The following is a 20,406-nucleotide window of genomic DNA, read 5'->3' on the forward strand; positions in this document are numbered from 1 at the left end:
TGCAAGCTCGCTCCTGCTGGTCCCGTTAGATCATTGGAAAACTGTAAAGAGCAGGGGTGTCTTTTGTTTGAGCGGGAATGTTTAGCAACCTGCTGAGCTCTCTAAGCACTGTGCGCAGTAAGTGCTCAAGTCAATTACAGCCTGTCTTTCAGTAACTAAGAAGTCTTGCGCTGCAATTTCTTTGACATAATATGAAAATAAAGAGAGACATTAACCTTAATTAAAATGTTCTCATATAGAAACACACAGACTCACCTGGAGCCGAACACTCCGCTGAGCTCATCCAGCACCGTGTTGAGTCTATTCTGCAGCTCCTTTAGCAGACCACTGGCCTCTGCGTCCAGCTGTCAGTGAAAGACAGTCAGTTACTTCATTGTTACACTCCATATATTAGCACGCACTGACTAGAGCTATGTATCTCTGGAGGATGCCTCAACTGGGGCGGGGGGTGCTGGGCAGGAGGACGACAGGCACAGAGGAGAGTAACCTGTCTCGCTGGTGGCCTCCCACTCATTCTGCCTGCCATCTGTGCCGAGCGACATGCTGAATACAAATGGCTGGCTCACCTCCGAACACAATGATGACTGCTGGCCGAGTCATGAGACACGGTGTCAGCAAAGGAGGCATCCAGCGCTCTCGAAAGGAAACACTTTTGTGCACTATTACACATGTTACAGCAGAAAGTGTTTGTCAGCTAGTTACATCTCAGAGCATCAACTTGCGGTGACATATATACGCATATATATGTATCAAGTCTTGTATCTATGATCCGATGTTCAATCCTTTGACTGACTTTATATTTACGGGAATAAAATTCACACGTGTATTAAACGGCATTTATGTGCCCATGCATGGTTTGTGTTGGGTTTCTGCAGTGCCATAAATATGCATGTGATGGATGTCCGGATATGTTTTATGTCTGTGTTCGTCTGTGATTTTGGGCATGATCTGAGAAAATGCATGGGCGCATATTGGATATTTATGCTGTGTGATGTGTGAGTGTGTTTGTGCCAACTCCTGCATGTATGATGGCATTTTGTTTATCTCAGTGTGCATGATTTACATGTACAAATGTCCAAATATTGATGTTTTGGATGGAGGTGGAGGTCACACGCCGCCGAGGCTCAGTGCCCGAGATGGATGCGTGAGGCCAGGCACCGCATCACATGCATGACAGTTCGTCACATTAGAACTGAGAAGCCATGGAGCCGTTCATCTCACACATTTTAATGGCGGATGGCTCAGCTGGGAAGCAAATGTGTAGACTACACCTCTAATGGACGTTGTTCTTCTGCAGACAAGCCTCCAACTGCAGCATGACTGAGACACATTTATATAAGTGTGTGTATTTTTGTTCACACGCGTACTTGCTCATTGTGCTGTCACTTCAATGGAAGAGATTGCAACATGCAAGATTTTTCTGTCACAGATAAAAATGCTCATAAAGGTTAAAGATCTAATTTTGCTGTTTGATTAACGGATAAAATCTCTTCAAGTGATAGCAGAAAATACTGCAGGCCATGGTCCTTTATCAGCCCCCCTGTCCGGGGGAAAGTTTTAGACTGAGCTGTGATCTATAGCCTGGCAGTCTAAGAAATTAAGATTCTCAATTTTTTTTAAGGAACACTGTAAGTTAATGTAAATGCTGGCATAAGGAAGTTCCACCTGCTCTCTGATAAACCACTGCACCTGTCATTTCCTGAGGAGAAAACTCTGTTAATGACTCCGTGTGGTACCTGAGGCTTCACTCAAATGTCTACGACTACAGTCCTGTCAGAGAGGCTTTTAGTTAAATGTCATCGCAGACATTTCCATGCCTGTCTCTCCTCTAGTGTAGTCTCAATCGAAGATGCATCCCCTTAAATGTCAGGTTAAATGTATATGAAGGTACTATGAATAGATTCCTAATGTCTTTAACTTTTCATATGCACTGGAAAAGTAGTTTAAGTTGTCAAAAGGTGCACTTAATAATGTGAGGTCAATTTAACACATTCCTTGGACTCATTGATCGATGGAAGGTTTCATTATGGCGATCGAACTTTATGCAAAGGAAACATTATTTCTAGGATTTAGCTTCGGGCTTCACCATGGCAGCTTGTCTCACTGGACACTGACCGGCCTCCAGAGTCCTCCAGAGTGTACAACTCTCCCCTGGCTGACTGCCTATCAACTGTAGCTCAGCTTTGCTTTCCTTTCCCTGATTCAACAATGCATTGACTCACTGGCAGAGCGGTTAGTCCAAAAAATAATTTGCTCTTCACAGTGCCAAGTAAATAAAGGTTTGACAAACCGTCCTCGCAAAATGAGAAACGCATATCATCAAACAGGATGACACCCAAAATAAAGTCTGATATCACACCGGGGAGATCCGTCTGTGATGATTCCATAAATGTGGGCGCAGTGAGAGATTACTGCTAATCTCTGTTATTGGTAATGCTATGATAACAACTCCTGGTAATTAGACTGTCTCTCTGTGAGTTCATCACTGATAGGAAACTATTCTGTAATGAATAGGCCACTGTGCAAAGGGAGGACACTATCGGACAACTTTCACCTGAAATGCACTTTAGCTGCATCACCATCATTCAGGAGAAATTGCTTAAAATGCTCCTAAAGATAAAGCCTGATTGCCCATTAACCGTGAATGTTCACACCTTGACTTTTGGAGGCAATGTAAAGACTTGCGGTGCCGTTATTCTTCAGACAATAATGGCCTGGGAGTTAGCCAGGTCTAGATCTGCTCACTGTGAGAAAATAGCAGAACCTCGGCAGAGACAAACAGCTGGGGAGATTTGTAAGTGTTTGAGATGCTCATTAAACACAGCCTGAAAAATCGTATCCAAAGCATTTCATGGCTGCAGCCTGGGGGATGGATAGAGATGATCAAACCCACAGCCAGCAACCTGGTGAGCCTCTGCCTCCACTCCAAAAAAAGGGAGCAATAACGAATTAATATAAATACCACACCTCTAAATTAACCATGACTAGAGAAGTGTCAGACAGATATAAAGCCTTCTAGATTTAAAGATAGGATCGGGTGGGTTGAGCCACTATTCCCGAGAGCGCCTGGGATGGTGAGCTTGAGCAGCCTGTCCAGGGGGGTGATGGGTAATTCAGATTCCGTATGCTCTGTGGCACATGCTGCTAGAGGGGGGGGGTAGGGGATGAGAAGCGCGGGAGCGTGAGGGGTGGTGGGGAGGCACAGGGGGGAGGGGGCGTGCTTGTTTTATTCGTATCATTTGGTAAATGGCGGGAAGGGGTGTTGACGAGTCCTATTGCACACACCTTACAGAAGGACACAACCCCCTCCTCCTGGAGACAGAGAGAGAGAGCACAGAAAGGAAATGGGGGGAAGCAGAAGACACAACGACAGGAGACAAAACGCAAGGCAAGACAGGCATTAGATACTGGAAGAGAAACATGCGTGTAAGTCATAGGAAGCCGTGGTGACTGCTTCTCAGGTTAGACCGACAGAGTTGACAGGTCAACAGGGGAAATATTCAACGGTGCGTCACACCCAACACAAGGAATTACAAAGGTGGAACTCAATATTTACGAAAAATGTTAAGGAAACACGTTATACACAGGAGGATTAGAAATGAGGGAAACAGTGAAGGGGAACAAAGGATGGGGTCAGAAAGGTGATACCAACAAACTCATGTCTGATTAGTCGTTTTATTAGTAAGAACATAGCGAAGGGTTCAATTCACTTTCACTGATTTCATCTGAAATCATCATCTGAAATGATCACTGACATAGCAATGACACCGCATTTATTTCTCAGTGGAGAGCAGATCTGAGCCTTAATTTGAGGGTTATTTTAGCAACACAGAGAATCCTTTAAAGCCCTGGGAATGCTGTTTTTTTTGCCAACGTTGTGGTTTGACCTTCCCGTGGAAGGACGCACATCTTAGCAGCTCACATTATCATAAGTTTATAGGGGCAGAAAGTTAGATGTTTGTTTTACTTGTCTGTTTTAGAAACCTCAGTTGAGCTGAAAGTGCATTGCCTCAAACGTCAACGCAGACATAGCAGACACATGCACATGCACATAGGTAGGCACAGACCTGTTTTCCTCCCATGGACTCAAACATCTTCTCCAGTTGGACACGGAGCTGCTGGATGTTGTTGAGGAGGATGCATGGCTGTAGGAGCACAGTGAATAACATTAGTGCATTATTGTGTTTAAAAAAAACTGGTGCGCTACATTTCCTAGGGGCGCTGTGCTGGAACAGTTGCAGGCTCGAGCAAAACAAATCGTAAGAACAGTAAACTCCATCAGCTTTGATTTCCTGACACTTCATCTATACAGAGATACAAGGCTTCATACGCAGCAGTCAGCAGGGAAATGAGAGACAAACTACAACAGGCGGAGAAACGTCTGCACTGAATATATCAGGTATTATCGATTCTCAGCTCCACACAAAGTTTAACGGATGACAGACATTAATCACACGGCTTTTTATGGAGGCTGAGGGTAATCCTTCAAAGCTTTCAGTCAGTCGCACGTTATCTACATTATCAGCCCCAACAAAACAACAACTGACAAACATACAACACCCCAAAATTATGACAGTGGTAATGGATAGCACTAATCATAATTATACACCCCACAGGAGAGTGAGCTGAAAGCAGATAATGACCCATAGTGCCTCTGTAGTAACACACAATGATTTACAGGCACATCGGTATGAGGGTGATTTGATATTCAAATTAAGAACTAAAACAAATTGAGATTTACCACAGCTTCATGTGTCTAACTCTCTAACCAAAACATAAAGATCAGAGGTTCTTCACTTGGGGTCACTCCAGGTGGTCGCACAAGGTCACTTGAGGTTTTCTCAACAAATAGATCTGGTGTGACATTTGTAAATTTAATTCTTTTTTTATGTTAAATATACCTTCACCTCTTAACGCAAACATTACAAAAAAATTTAATTGTGTGGTCCAATAAACATGTCAAGTGCGTTTCAGCCCATAACAGAATTTTGCAATGGCAATTTTGTAAACATTTGGATCCAGTATTCCATATGTCTTTGTTAGCACATTGCTGCACATCTGGATGTGTTGATATATGCCAACGTTGGTAGGAATTATTAATTTGCACACACATTTTGTATCTTTAGAAAGTACTCATAGAAAACCACTCTGTGGTGCTAGAAGTGGTCTGGAACCTCATGAGTTGCAATATTGGGAACCTCTGATTCTAGCTCCTCATCTGTACTTATACCACCACTGCTCTCCTCTATGTTTGCTTGAGTTTGTTGACAACATACGGTCTTGGAAATAGATTGCAATGGCATGTGTCAGGTATTGTGTATGTGAAAGTCTAACAAATTAAAGATAAGGTTTAATTTAATGTAATCCTGCCACTGCTCTTCTACTTTTGCCTCTCATTCCTTTTCTTTCAGGCATCATCTTCAGTCCTCTCTCCAAAATGATCACTTCACGTTTTCTCTGGGATAACTGTAATAAGACTGTCAACACTGTGAAAGAAATGTGTTGCCTCTTACTGCAACTTTAAAGACCAATGTGGATAATTATGCGGCTCACAATGCTCTTTGTTTGGTCAGCCGTCACATTAAACAATTGTCAGAGAGCCCAGTAAATACAAATGGCTTTCCCTCATCAGCTACGGGCTGTAAAATGAATAATTGCAGCTCTAAATTAAGATTATGCTTAACTCAGACCAGGGCTCAGTTTAGAGAAGCCTGACTGTCTATTTAAACAGTTTCCCACATGGTCTCCATGCCAACTGGTGCCAACGGTTATCATGGAAACACCATCATCAGACTAAGCACATATGTATTTAAAAACAAACAAAAAACTTAGTTTCTAACATTGCAGGCTTTGAGTGGGCACTTACCACATTCTCCTTACTCAGATGTAATGGAAAGTCCTTGGATATGATTGCAGCATACTGCAGGAGAACTTTGTTGATAGTCTGTAGAGAGAGAGAGAGAGACAGTTTTATAATAACAGCTTGTCAGCTCTTCTTTTATTGAATTTTCTGGACCTGAACTTGAAAAACTTAAAGCAGTCACAAGATAATATCAAGATGATTTCAAATGGAATTAATATACCAAAGAGTCTCGTTAGATCAATGTCAAACTCTTAAAGTGGGAGTTACTACTCCCAGCAGGAGTATTCAGTGGGGGGTCTTTTCCAAAGATGCTGACCTTTGCAAAGCGGCACATGAAGTGAGCCAGAGCCTGTGGGTTCGGACACTCCAACTTCTTGATAATCTCAAAACTCTGGTTTAGTTGAGTAAACACGTCCACCACCGAACAAGAAAAGAGGGCGTGGTCTGAGGTTTGCTGGAACTGTGGAAAGAAGGAACAGTATTAGTGACGGCGGCCGTGAAAAGGAGGAGAAGGATGAAGGGTTGGGGAGAAAGAGGGGAAAGACAAGAGAGAAAGACAGATGTTTCTGTTTTCTCAGATCTCAAGACCTTTAAGCCCTTCATCATGGTGTAACTTTGGAGCGGACATCTCATAAATGTTTCAATTACTCTGGGACTACATCACAGTTTCTGTAGCATGGTGATGTACTATCAACTGTTTATAGTTAATAAGTGAAACCTTGATTTACACATAACTGTTGACGTGCACATTAAAGCCCCTACAAGGAGATCTTAATTGCTTATTTGAATATCGCTGCCTCTTTATGACCTACAAAAGCAAATAAGAAAATCAGGAAGAAAATTGGCTTCATCGATAAACTATTCTCTTTATCTGTGGTCGGGATGGATTACACGTGAAGTCAGAGCAATGATTTGCGGCAGAAAAATGTTTAGGCAGACGCAGAGAAAACAGAAATGCTCCAGGCTACGCGCTAGGATAACAGTCAAGGCCAAAGGCTAACCCATACAGAACAGCGCTCTCGAGTCTGTTCCTCACCAACTCGACGTCTCTTACAAATAAGATGTATGGGAATAGGAGGAGAAACACGATACATTACCTCATAGCTATGTATCCTGCAAACAGCTGTAATGGTGTGGTTTGACATTCCAGCCAACTTTACGCCCCTATACTACTCGGTATTGTGTCAGGGGGAGGAGGGATGAAGTATGGAAGTATGGTAAAACTCAAGGGTATTGTTAAATCAGTTCAAATATATTTTATGTATGAAGAGGTTGTAAACTGTTGTTGTTTCATGTTATAGCTAGCCTGGGTGCCAGACGAACTTAGCCCCGCCCACACAACTTTTGAGTTCGGGAAGTTCGGTCTGGCATTGCTCCGTTGGGGAGAAACTATGATCAAACCGAAGCGGTTCGGATCCAATCAAATTGTCAGGGCGGGCTTTATACGATGATGGACAGATGATCTACAGTGACGTAATCAACCACGTCACCAAAGAGCGCTGCCTGTCGCTGGAGAGCTGAGATGTGTAGATGCTGCCATTGAGTCTGTTTCAGCAGACATATAAATAAAAAGAGAGTTGGGGGGGGGGGGCACTGAGCTCCTCAGCACATATGAGACCAAAAAGACACATGTTGGGACGCTGTTAATGTTGGAGCAACAAGGAAGTGTATGCTTGAAAAAACGATTAACTGCCGTTTCTCCTCCTCCCTGGCCTCCTGCAGAGCCATGACAGCGGAGCTCTGCAGCGCAGCTGGCGGATCAGCAGCTCCGTAGATTTCTGGTAGCGACGGATCTCTCTCAGAGCCTCGGTACCGGCCGGTAACGGTACCGGGCCGGTCGCGGTACCGGGCATTGGGGCTTCTTAACGCCGCCGACGGCCGGGGCTCTCACGAGAAGCCCTGGTCTCCAGCTGCTTCCTGGGGGCTTTGCCTCCGGTGGATATACGAGCGGCATTTGCAGCATTTCCATTGATTTATTTAGAGAGTGAATAAACTAGTTAAACAGACAACTGACAACTATGCGTCGCTTGACATACGTCACATACTACGTTGCTCCGATTGGTTGTAGGTCTATCCAATTGAGCGAAAGAGACATTTTGTTTCCTGGTGCGGTTGAAACACGCCCCATAATCACAGCCCAATGGAGCAGTATCAGACTCATATTCTGACTAGAATTATGAGTATGACAACGTCAGGCTATGTTATAGCATGACAGTTAAAACAATCTAAAGAGAGCTGCAGTGTTGGGGTGTTTTCTCGGTGTGTGTGTCCTGAACTCGCTACATGTGTGTTTCTTTTTCACTTATTCCAATACAAATGCTCATGCTGTCTAGAACGAGGTTTTTACGACAGGTGTCAGGGGAAACATTACCGCCTTTGTGAACAGAGTTGCCAAAATCAACGCAATTGAAACGATCCTTGTAGGAGCTTCAACTTATCTTTTGCCAAGTCTAGAAAACTTTGTTACACCGGTGAAGTTCCCTTGTATGGGTATTGACGTGTTTTATGGTACAGCTAACATGTCTGTACAAATGTGTAAATAAATATTGCTTTTACTATTCAATTGAAAATATCAAAAGTGTGTCGCTATTCGCTAATGCTAATGAAAATGAATGCAAATGCAAATAAATGTGGGAAAGTGCACCGATTATTCTTTCCTTTATACATTTTCTCTTGTCTTTTGATGTCACTGTGAGAGAAGTTTTTTTTTAAACTCCCTACTCCATTTACTCTGGTAAATCCAGTCTTTGGAGGGAGCGTCTAAGCCTTAACCAACACAGCCTTAAGTGGCTGTGTTGGTTAAATATAAAGATACATTGAGGAATAATTGAATGCTGTACTCACTCCGTCTTTCTTGTCCCTCTCCAGTGCTCCGTTTAAGAAATCCATGGCGACATCCTCGTTCTCAGCAAGCCACTGAATGACAAATGGCTCGAACCACCTAAAAAAGAAAAACCTTCTATCATCGAGGGGTCAAAGCACATTTCATCTGACCGCAGAACCACATCAGTGAGAGTTTACTTCATGAGAACATATCAGAGGCCAGGGGCTTTTAGTTTTTCAAAAATGATTGAGGAAATATTGCGTGTAAGGGAAATGTGATTTTTGCCAAGGCTGCACTTCTTTTGAGCATTGATATCAGGTTTCAGTTTGTGGACAGCTTGGACTGCAAGGCCCAGACAGAGGACAGCAAAGGACAGGCTGGGCCGGATTATGTGGGTAAGGAAGTACATTTGTTAGTGGAATTGTAATGCTGTTCTGTCTGTTTCACTTTGCCATTTCTTTGTTTAATATAGTGCCTGAGCTTGTCCTCAGAGCAACGGATGTCCCCTAAAACTGCTTTGTACTTACGCTAAGGGCATCTGCTACGGGAGGGCAGGCCAATAAATCGGGTGGGTGTGGCGGCAGAGAACGAGAGGCAGACTGTGTGTGTGTGTGTGTGTCTTTGTATGATGTGTATGCCTCTGGAAAAATCAATCCTGCAAGAGATGGTGTTTGAGTGACAGTGTTGGAGATGGTGAGGGCAAGCCATTACTCTGATTCGTAGACGGACAGGAGAGAGAGAGAGTTGCGTGCGCTGCTTGCATTACACATTTATATTCTGGTTATCTGTTTTGCTATACGTGATTTTATAAATTTGTTCGCTAATGAAATGCAGTTTATGATCAGTGTGTTTTCCGTGCACGTAAAACAATTGTGCCGATTCAGGCTCAAACAGGAACTAAGGTGAGGCCTCTTCACATTTAAATCCCTGACCATTCAAATATCTTTCTTATGAGGGCTTGAAAGTAGCAATGAAACATTTACTCAAGCTACAAAACAGTCTCATGTGGAGTCCCACAGAGATCTATCTTTGAGCCACTACGTCTGCAAATGTTTAACTCATTGACAGCAAATATTATTTAAGTAAATAAACATTATGATAAATATAACTTGCTAGACTTAATTATTTAATTTTGATTGGTGAGGATGGGCAATAACTAGAGGCAGAATTGGCCAATAAAAATGTATCTATCAACCACATCTCTCTGTTAATTTATCCGAAGGTAAATACAACTTTATGCTGAAGCTATTGAACTATTTATCATTTAACTTTTTCTTTGCATCAAATTTCTCAAATCTGATTAGGACAATATTTTTCTCTTAGATTCCTCTTGCCTTATTAGATAACTGGGGTCTTACAAGCAACCCGTTCATGTTTTATTTATATTCCCATTGATTCCCATTAACAGTGCATCTTTTGTACATACTAAAAATACATGTGAATACATTTTGTGTGAAAATGAGAAGACACGTACAGAGAATACTCCGGAGGAACACCCTTGAAAGCCGGCAGTTCACGGACGTACTCATTATGGAACCATTTGACTTTGAAGTGAAGATTCATATATTCCGTACTTTTGCATAGGCGGTGCTTATCATGCTCTGTAATGAAAAAAAAAGAAACACACATGTTAGCATGTACAGTATTCATTAACAACACAATTACTATAAACCATAATGAGTCTCAAACAACAGTGTCACTGGTCATACCAAACAGCGTAGTAATGTAATCGCAGTTATAGTACACATTATATTTTGGGTTATTTTAATCAGTTAGGTTAGTATGACAATTTTATTAAATTCAATATTATTTGTGAACTGCCAAATTATAATAAACATTATCTCAAGGCACTTTACATACAATGTCTAGACCTTAAGAAAGATAACCCAACAGTTCAGACAATGACAAAGCACCTGGGCGACTGTTGAGAGACAAAACTCCCTCATTAACTGGAAGAAACCTCGAGCAGAACCAGACTAAATGTGGGCGGCCATCTGCCTGAACAGTTGGGGTTAGCAGAGAAAAATGGGGATAATAAAAACAATATGAGTGATAATTATGAATGCAATGAATCATATTCTTAGTATCTGAGTACTCTGGAATTATATATTTCAATAGGAATGATTCCACAGCATTATTGTGCAGTGGCAGAGTTAAGTTTACTTTCAATACATCATTCTTTTATAGCACTTTAATTATTGTGGTATCATTTAAGTTGCAGCTGCATGTACCTTTGCCAGAGATTAATTAGTTCCCAGAGGGGGGCAGGTATGAAAGTGACAGATCCTCGGGCAACAGGAGAAAAAAAGAGAGGTGACTGTTAAACCAGAGAGAGAGTTGAGTTGGGAAACTGTTGCCGTGTTGGTGTGGACGAAAGAAGAAGATTAAAGAGCTGTGCATAAAGAGAAGTTTTAGCCTGTTTGTTGCCCACTGTCCAGAAGAGCTGATGCACCTTACACACTGAGAAAATACGCTTACAGTAACTTGTAAGTCAGAACTGCAGCATCAAACCTTTGATATATAAAGTAATCAATTTGCTTTTTTGAAAATCTTCCTGCAGAAAATAGTACATGGCACAAGTGTAGAAACACACAGAGAGCAAAGTGCAAATGTGTTGATGTGCATAAAATGGACCAAGGTAGCTGTGGTCGCTTTAAATCTGACATCTCAACAGACTTAAATATAGTGTGAAGCTATCAAAGAATGAGAAAAAACCCAGCTTCCAAAAGCCTCCAGTTCTCTAAAAAGGAAGGAAGCCATTGAATGACTGCAAACAAACTGAAGCCGCAATGGATTAAGACTTTCATGTCGGCTGACATGGCTGCTGAGTCATTCAGTCAAGCTCACTGTAGACATTTCAAAACAACTAAACATTTCTATGGGATCCCCCGGAGGAGAAATGGATGGTGATGGTGCAAGAGAGGGAGAGTAGAAAGGAGAGATGAGGGAAAATAAACAAAACCAACGAAGCAAAAACAGTGGGAGGAATATGAGGTTACAGAGGCAAAAACAAGGGAAGAAAACGCAATAAGAAAAAAAGTATTCTGCTACCGCAAGGCTGAGAAAACTGAATTGTCCTTCCTATATTTGTGCAGATGATTCAACGACAATAAGAAGAAGGAGAGCGAAGAGATAAGGAAGTATTTTGGAAGTATGGATGATCATGGAGGCATTTGTTCTGTCATTGAAATAAAGGTAGGGGAGACCATCTTTGCAACACAGATATGGCAGAATATATATCAAAGACAAGTGAGAGAGAGAAAATTGCAAAGGACTACAAAGTAAGAAGAGAGCGAGGAAAGGCTGACTTTTAGGCCAAATTCGTTACAGTATTTGTTTGTATGACACGTAAGGTGTGTGGTCTTAACAACAGTCAGTTATTTTTTTATTTTACAAGGATCTTTCTACAAGTTTTGTTATGAACAGTAGACAAAGACACACAACTTGTTCTTCAGGAACAAGGACAAGGGGAAACTTTACTGATTTCACAGCTGAAGATCAATTTACTTGTCACATGAAATATGACTCAACAACAAAACTATTAATAAATTGTACAATTGTGCTATCTGGTTGTGAAGAAGAATTTCTAGTTTGTTTTTTGTTCAAATGCATAATTCAATGGAGATGGTGGGTTTGAAATACGACACATGGGTCAAGTGAAAAATGTTCATACAACAGTAAGAGAATCCTGGTTGAATGTCCTACAGTCCATATCTAGTGTTACAACAATAGCATCATGAATACACCCACAAATCTATAACTACAGTTATTTTCGGGGCTTTTTATTCACTACACACATTAGCCATGTAATGTTATTTTCTACAGTAAAGTGCATATATGCATGTCATGGTTTAGCAGGTGTTGCAGCTTTCAACATATTATATATGGGGAGCAAGCAAACTGCATCTGATCATAAAATGATAGTCGGAAACACATTTTATTTTATTTGCTTGTGTGCACTGTGACAGACGAAATTGAGCTCTTAAGAGGTAACTACAAAGAGCAGAAGAAGCAGGGGAATTAAAAGAAGCGTGAGAGATTTCTTTTACATTTGCATCAGGTGTGTTTCTAAATAGTAAATCAGAAATAGACAAACATATTCTCTTCCAGATGGAAACGCATCCAAAGAACGTCAAAGAAATGTTTAATTCCGACACGTTGCACCTTAGCTGTCGTGCTTTAATCCTGATAAGACCCTGAGAGCTTACCCCAATGAATAGTGCAACGCATGCTACCCGACGCTCGTCTCAATTCCATATTTCATATACGTTATTAACATACATTATTTACCTGTATTTGTTCAAATGGAAAATTCAATATTTTAATCCTTAGAAAGGAAAAGATACACTGCCTTTTATTCATACAGAAATTGTACAAGACTCATATTTCCCCCCAAAAGCATGAGGAGCACGAGAGTTTCAAGGGACTTTGTGAACCCCAGGCATTGGTAAATTGAAAATGTTATTTGGACTGTACTTATATTGGACTTTTACAGTGTTATCGACAACTCAAAGAGCTTTGCAGTACAAGTTGCATCAACCCATTCACATACACATACAGCTCTTCTATACACAGACCTTTTTCCATTGCACATCATTCATACACTGTCAAGGGTGGTTCAAACCATCAAGCATCTTTATCTTCCTGACTATGGTGCCGTTGCAGTCTCCTGTACAAAGGCGATTGTACAATTTAAGGGGGCCTCTCGAAAACGTATCATTTCTATGGACTAACCTCATCGGCCGTTCTCGGGGGCCTCTCTCAGCTTGGTGCCCCAGACAATTGCCTGCTTTTTCATCCCTGTTGCATTGATGAGGTGTAGCCGCTGTCGTCTTAAATTAACATCTACTGAACAAAATGGTTCTCCCAAATATTGGCATATACAATGTTTCATTCAGAATCCGTAGTGAGAAGACAGGGATCTGTGCCAGAGGTTAACAGAGCGCACAGACCTCCTGAAAGCTTTCGTCTTTGAAAAACTCTTCAGTTTAGAAATCACAAAGCTCATATCCTCTCTCTAGACATCAGAAGCACAGAGGGACAGAGTGCGCTTCTTTGCACGCTCTGAATGGAAGCAAAAGGAAATCATTTTCCACTCACTGGTTCCAATGTGATTGTTCGAATAGAGGAGAGAGTCAGTAAAACACTAGGCGGCAGGAAGCAGCGTTTTTAAAAACCTTGCAATAATACACATGTCGTGACTATCTAAATACAGAGTGAGACGTCTTTTAATTTTCTAATATGTAATAATTCCAGAGGCAAATGTTCTAGGTGATGGACACTTGTATTATTTTTAATTAAACATTCACAGTCTCCTCAAAGTTAATTACAGGTTGTGGAACCTCAATATGATTAATTTATCATTCATTGATGAATTTCACTCCAATGACAGTAATTATTTTGAAAGCCTCGGTGTCAGATTTTCTCAAATGGACGATCTTTCATTTTGTGAGAGCAGGCAGTTCATATTTATTCATGCTTTTTATGCAAATATATCCTCTTGTGTCCTCGTTTTGGTGTCACAGGTAATGACACGCGAAGAAAAAAAAAAAGCCTTTCACATTCTGTGCATGGGTGTGTACTCTGTATGCCTGAATCTGTGCTATTTTTTAGGTGTCACAAAGACCGGAGCAAGCAGCACTACAATCTGTTATTTTACTGACCTTGAAATCTGTGTTGTCTATTAATATGACACGTGTGCAGCCCGCACCCTGTGACTGATGCAAAGGTTTGAAGAGAGGGACAACAATAACACAACAACACTTGACTGCAAATGACACAAGGGACAAGATTTCTTGTAAATCTGGACCTAATGCCCAAGTGTAATTTAATGTTAAAATGTGGAATTAATAAAAAAAATCCTCACATAGAAGCTATTTGACAATAAACTGCAAGTTGTTGTGATTGTAGCAAAACTGACAGACAGGCAAAACCTGCAAAATGCACATTACGAATTCATGATTCACAGCATCAGTCATCATGACTGTGTGTAGACTATATGAAGACCGTCCTATTAATTCATCTGGGGTGGCAGGTCTGATAAGCGTTACATCTGTCTCTGGCTGGAAAGAGGGATGAGGGACCAACGCACGGCTGACTTGCAGTAACCCCCCTTCCTGATGCAAGTGTTGCAAACAACACATGTACTGTAGGTGCCAGATTCTGGATGCACTGAACACAGTTAACACAACCATTTAAAAAAATCACTCTAAATCGCTGGTTTTAACATCTTTTTAAAAATGTTTTCATCTCTGCCAGTCTTCCAACACAGATAAAGGCTTATTTATACTAAGCGTTGGATGCGTATATTGAAACGGACAGAGCCTCCTGTTTTTGCATTCATTTCTTCCATATTTGTGCACGTCATCTGAAAGCTTAAAGAGCCGACAAATCGTGGGGTGTGGTGTAGCTAACAGGTCAAGACCATAGGACACGGCAGAATCTTTTGAGTGGAGGTTTAGCGAGCTGGTAAGAAACTACAGGCTGGGCACCGGCAAAGTAAAATCATACTTACCACATGAAAGCATGTGGGCAAAGCTGGTGACATTGTTTGATTTTGTACAAAAAGTCAGCATAAATTAGCTTTTATGGATATTTTGTGTTTATACAATCATGCAAATGGCTTGCGGCAGTGTTCATTTGCACATCACCACTCTCTACCTCCTGGTTAACAACAGGACATGTAGAGAGGCCAGTCATGGTCTCTCCTCTACATTTGGAGAGACACTTTGATTACAGGCTACTGTGATTGGCAGAGCTGTTTCATAGATAATGGAACTAGCTGAAAAGACAATGATTAATCACCATGCTTATCCTATTCAAATTCCAATGAGTCCGTGCACATACGTTACCAAAACATATTAAAAGCGTTTCTGAGTGTGCTCTGATTGTCTGTAGGCACGTACATAATGAAGCGTTGCAATCAGGCTGTTAAGATAGGGCCCTCATGTGTGTGTATGCATGTGTGTGCTTGTGTGTGCCTTTGTGCCCCGCTGGTGGTAAACAGTGTGGGCTGTCCAGAGGGAGGAGTAGGCTCCAGGTCCCTGGTGGGGATGTCATCCTGTCTGACTCAGCCCACAGGGACAGTCAAAACCCACTCGCTGCCTCATTGATTTAAATGCCGTGGATATGATGATGAAGTGCGGCGGTTCACCACAGCCTTTCCATCCTCCAGTTACTATTCGGTAAACATATCTATAGGAGCGTGTGGTTGGACTGATTTGTTTGAAGCAGAAGACTCGGAGGACCAGAGTGGTATCAGCCAAAGTCTGTATGGTTTCCGCTGCGACATAAGTCCTTCATCTTGGCTCACGACCCAGTTCTGTCAGAGGGCTTCCTAAGCTGTAACACAGGACCTACTGACACAGCTATAACACATTAAACTACACATTAAGCATTAGGATATACCCATATTAGTGACACACTAATAATAGTCCATTCTTGATCACTGTATATCATTATAATATATGTTCATCAGTTTATAAATTCCTTTCCTATTTTTCCATATTTAATACACTAGAGTAGAAAACATTATACATGAAATTCCTGAAGAACAAGGACTTATCGGACCCTGAAGATGGATCTCTGCCTTAAAAGATGGAGAGAATTGATTAAGGATTTATGAGATCTGTGTAGGAATTGAATGCACCTATGCTCTATAGATTCCATCAGTGTAAAAGCCAGGAGTTGTTAGCTGAGGAGCAGAGAGATCAGAGATAAATGTAAAGTGCCACGCTGAACATCTGAAGGGAGGCATTAGAGACGAACAGTTGGAGCTTGTTAAATATCGCAGTGCAACACAGAACCTATAGCCATGCCTCAGTCCCATAAACAACATCTTTCAGTGGAAAAACAAAACTCCCCCTGCTGAGGTAAATTAATTGAAATACAATTAAAATATTCTGCGGAGTGAAGCTGTTCCAACAGACTGAAGATGAGTTAATGGGCTGCTGGAGCACTGGATCTTTAATGACATGCCCCAGAGACCACAGCCATAAAACAGCTATACATTGCATATACAGCGTGTACTGTATCTAAGTTACAATAGTTTTCCTCCACTTAATCTGGGATTCTTTGTTGCCAAAACTGAGTAATATTATGAATAATAACCCTTTATCTAAGTACTGTTTAGAATTTAAAAGTATAATGGTTTTACATTAGCTTCTGAAAAACAAAAAATAGAGAAAACATGAAACCCTGTCAATAATTGGAACAAAGAAAATGGTGGTAATTATTGTATTCGATAATTATTATGTTAAACCTGATCTTACAACCAGAGTTCCATTGTCGGTCACAGTGACTAAGTGAATGAGAAAATGAGTTCAGCTTCAGCCATCTTCATTCACTCACTCTTACATCCTCCTCCTTTTCTCTGTCTTCTCTTTTTGTGTCCTCCCTCCCCCCCTTCTTCTGTGTCTCTCTCTCGCTCACACATTTAGAGATCCACACAGAGATGCTAAAATTAGCAGCATCCATTTCTGCACCAGCACCGAAGGCCTCAGAGCAGGAAGCAGAGGATGCATCAAAGACTTCATTAAGTAATGCGCATACACGCACACACTCACACACAAATTCCTCTTTTATTCTCATTCATTCTCTCTTACATACTTGCACAACTGAATGCTTGTGCAAATGCGTAGTTGCATACATGGGCTGACACACACACAGACACACACACGAATGGAGAGACACAGACCAACAGAGCAGGCCATTCTAGCCCGCCTCCTTCAGGGTGTCTCTGTCAGCCGCCACTTCTCTGAGCCTCCTTATGTAAACAGGTCAGTCTGAACACAAGCACAACCTGGACCCGGAAAACTGAGCAACTCCTTCCATCTCGAGCCTCATTATGCACATATGACGGAAAGTCAACATGCACACTGCTGGACTCATGTGTGTACAGTATACATACATTACAAATGTGGCAAGGTCACATTTGTAATTTATGTATACTGTACACATGTATAGTTGCCGTTTGTGCACAGTTCTGCTGTCTTTGCTAAAGATCATCACACACACACACACACACACACACACACAGACACACACGCACACACGTACATACTAATGAGGCATGTCAATATCAAAACTTTAGGAGTCGATACCCATACAATGAAATTTCTATGATTCTCAATACCCAATTTGATATGATGGCAAAAATACAAAATAAGCCAATACATCTCACGCTCCTCTAAACAATATTTGAATAAACAAAAAACAACGGTGACTATGTAGCCTTCAAGTAATAAAGAAAAGAAAAGACTAGGAACATAAAACAGAACAGTGGCATGTAGAAAAATCATGAGATTTCCGTTATCAGGTAAAGCTTAATGAGAGGCTGCATAGCAATGTACTAACACTCACCCCCCCCCACCCCCCAGGACATGTGACATGGTAAAGGCCAATTCATGTTTCTGCGTCAGAGCTATGTGGTAGGTGCACATGTAGCCTCTGCATGTAGCCTACGCCCAGGGCTGAGCATCCATGGTTTCTAGAGCTTCTATGCTGGTGTTGAGTGTCTTCTGGTTTCCGGTTCGCTTATTTACAAATTCTCTGATGTCTCTGTTTACTTCAGTAGAATGGCGAGTGTAACTTAGCGGATCGTGTTGGAGCTGATGGACGATGAAGAGCGATTACTTTTTCTTAAAGGACTGCGACGAAGAAAAGAAAGAAGTGGTCCGTGTTATATCTGATAATATATAGGGTGAGAAACTGCTCTCATCTGTGACAGTCCTGTTTTTTGTTGAACCATTCATTGAAACCAACCTTCTGCCAATGTGAACTTCCTATCACCTGACTCCCTCCTGACGACTGCGGGTGCCAAGGGTCGCCTAAGAGCAGAACGTGACTACAGCTCATAGTAAACTGTTAGGTAGGAGACGCACACATCACCTATGAGCTCTTCTTTTTGTCTTTTACAAGAGGAGGAAAGTCTCTAAGTTTCGACTCACCCCCTCTGTTTTTCGTGTTGTTTGACAATCTATCTAGTAAAGCATATTATTTTTGATTTATGTTTGCACCACAGCATTATGTGGTTTATGAGCTGTCAAACTCAACAATGCAGCTACCACCCTGATTCATATACACACACCTACGAACACAGAGCCACAGTTCCTCTCTCTGTCTCTTGATTTACTGTGTGTATACAGTGCAAAGACAAATTATCTTACTGTACTAAAATAAAACCACTCTGTTTAGCTAAACAGCAAAGAAACCTTGAGAATAATAAATCTGCTGTGGCGGAGTGTAGTTCTGTTTAAGTTTAGCTGAGTTGCCTGTGGTAGAAAAAACTTGTAAACCATTGTAATTCCCTGCAGGTCGCGAGATCTGCTCTTTCACACATGGTGCACGAGACATAAAGATACTTATATGTTGCAGCTGATACCCAACGCTCAAAGTAAAGAAAACACAACTTTCAAACTTTGGCTTTTAACACGTTCCGGGGTATTCACTTTAGTATCAGAGAAGTCTTTTACAGTTTGCTCATTCAATTTTCTCAAACCAGATTTCTGGGTTACATCTCAGAAATCTTCCAACTTATTTTCGAAGATGACAGTAAATAAGATTTTGTGCAAAATGCGCTGGTTTGTATTAAAACATAGTGTAGATGTCACAAACATTGGAATAATCATTTTTTAAATGTTTCTCCCTTTAGGGCACAGCAAGGCAATGAGGTTACAACTAGCATTATCCTATTTATGACCGAAAGCAGGGAGAGTCTGAGAATAACTCGATTACACCACCAGTGTCATGCAGAGGCTGCTGATAGCTTTGACTGCTGCTTCATTAGTTTTCAGTAAATACACCACAAAGACATCACTAGAATGTGTTGAATGTAAAAATCAACAACTGAAAAGGAAAGAAAAAAGGATCTGATTTCATTTAAATCTCAGCTCGCAAAATCCCGGCATGCTACTTTAAGGTTGCTCATTACCTCACTGCAGAAATGCAAATCCACACCTATGAATCTACACCTGTCTCTTTAAAATCTAATGCATGGGCCCATTTTTTATGTTTAATACTCAATATGCCCTCTGTAGATATCTCTGGCCAAAAGCAGATCACATTATACACTATCGCACATTAAATCCTACTGCATGCACAGAATCTATACGCTCTGTATATGCACCCGGTGAGTTTATCAAGATGCAGGTACTTGCAGTGTCTCCACTTGGCACCTGGTTACCATAGCAACTCAAGATGATTTGGTATGGGGAGAGCAGTGGAAATGTTCCCGGTAAATGAGGATAAATCACCAATAATATAACAGTGTGCGGTCTAGAGCTGCTCTATATGAAATGTGCCCTGAGATAACTCCTGCTCCGACCTGTTGCTTTATAGATAAAATGGACCACACCAATAAGCTCTGCCTTTTCTCTCACTCACAGTGGAATAAAACATTTTCATCTCTGACCTCAGGCCAATTACACAGCTTATCTTGCAGCACCATCTCCACCTCTTCTGTCATCATTAAAGTAGTGAATCTCACACCCATCATTCAACATGGATGTGGTTCACAGGATCAACATGGGACAAGGAAAGATGCATATGAAAAACATTGCAGTAGTTTGAATGATATAGTGGGGAGATAATAACAGATAAGAGCGTAACATACTGTGGAATATTTGGTTGAAAATATTTGATCAGATTTCCAAAATTGTGTTGGGAATTGTAATCTTCTTCACCCTAGAGCCACTGCAACTCCCCCACCGGTGCCCTATAT

The 20,406-nt window shown here is 41.3% G+C and overlaps 1 protein-coding gene across 1 annotated transcript in view; it reads right to left on the minus strand.

Annotated features, from left to right (window-relative positions):
- LOC132998896 (protein unc-13 homolog C) overlaps window positions 1–20,406 on the minus strand; it is a 106,633-nt gene that overhangs the window by 16,712 nt on the left and 69,515 nt on the right. The window contains exons 19-24 of the mRNA XM_061068641.1: window positions 10,162–10,288; window positions 8,708–8,804; window positions 6,180–6,323; window positions 5,867–5,944; window positions 4,068–4,145; window positions 256–344 (exon numbers count right to left, since the gene is read on the minus strand). Of these exons, the coding sequence (XP_060924624.1) occupies window positions 256–344; window positions 4,068–4,145; window positions 5,867–5,944; window positions 6,180–6,323; window positions 8,708–8,804; window positions 10,162–10,288 (613 nt within the window). The remainder of the gene's footprint in view (window positions 1–255; window positions 345–4,067; window positions 4,146–5,866; window positions 5,945–6,179; window positions 6,324–8,707; window positions 8,805–10,161; window positions 10,289–20,406) is intronic.

The sequence above is a fragment of the Limanda limanda genome, chromosome 3, assembly GCF_963576545.1.
Source record: "Limanda limanda chromosome 3, fLimLim1.1, whole genome shotgun sequence".
Taxonomy (NCBI): domain Eukaryota; kingdom Metazoa; phylum Chordata; class Actinopteri; order Pleuronectiformes; family Pleuronectidae; genus Limanda; species Limanda limanda.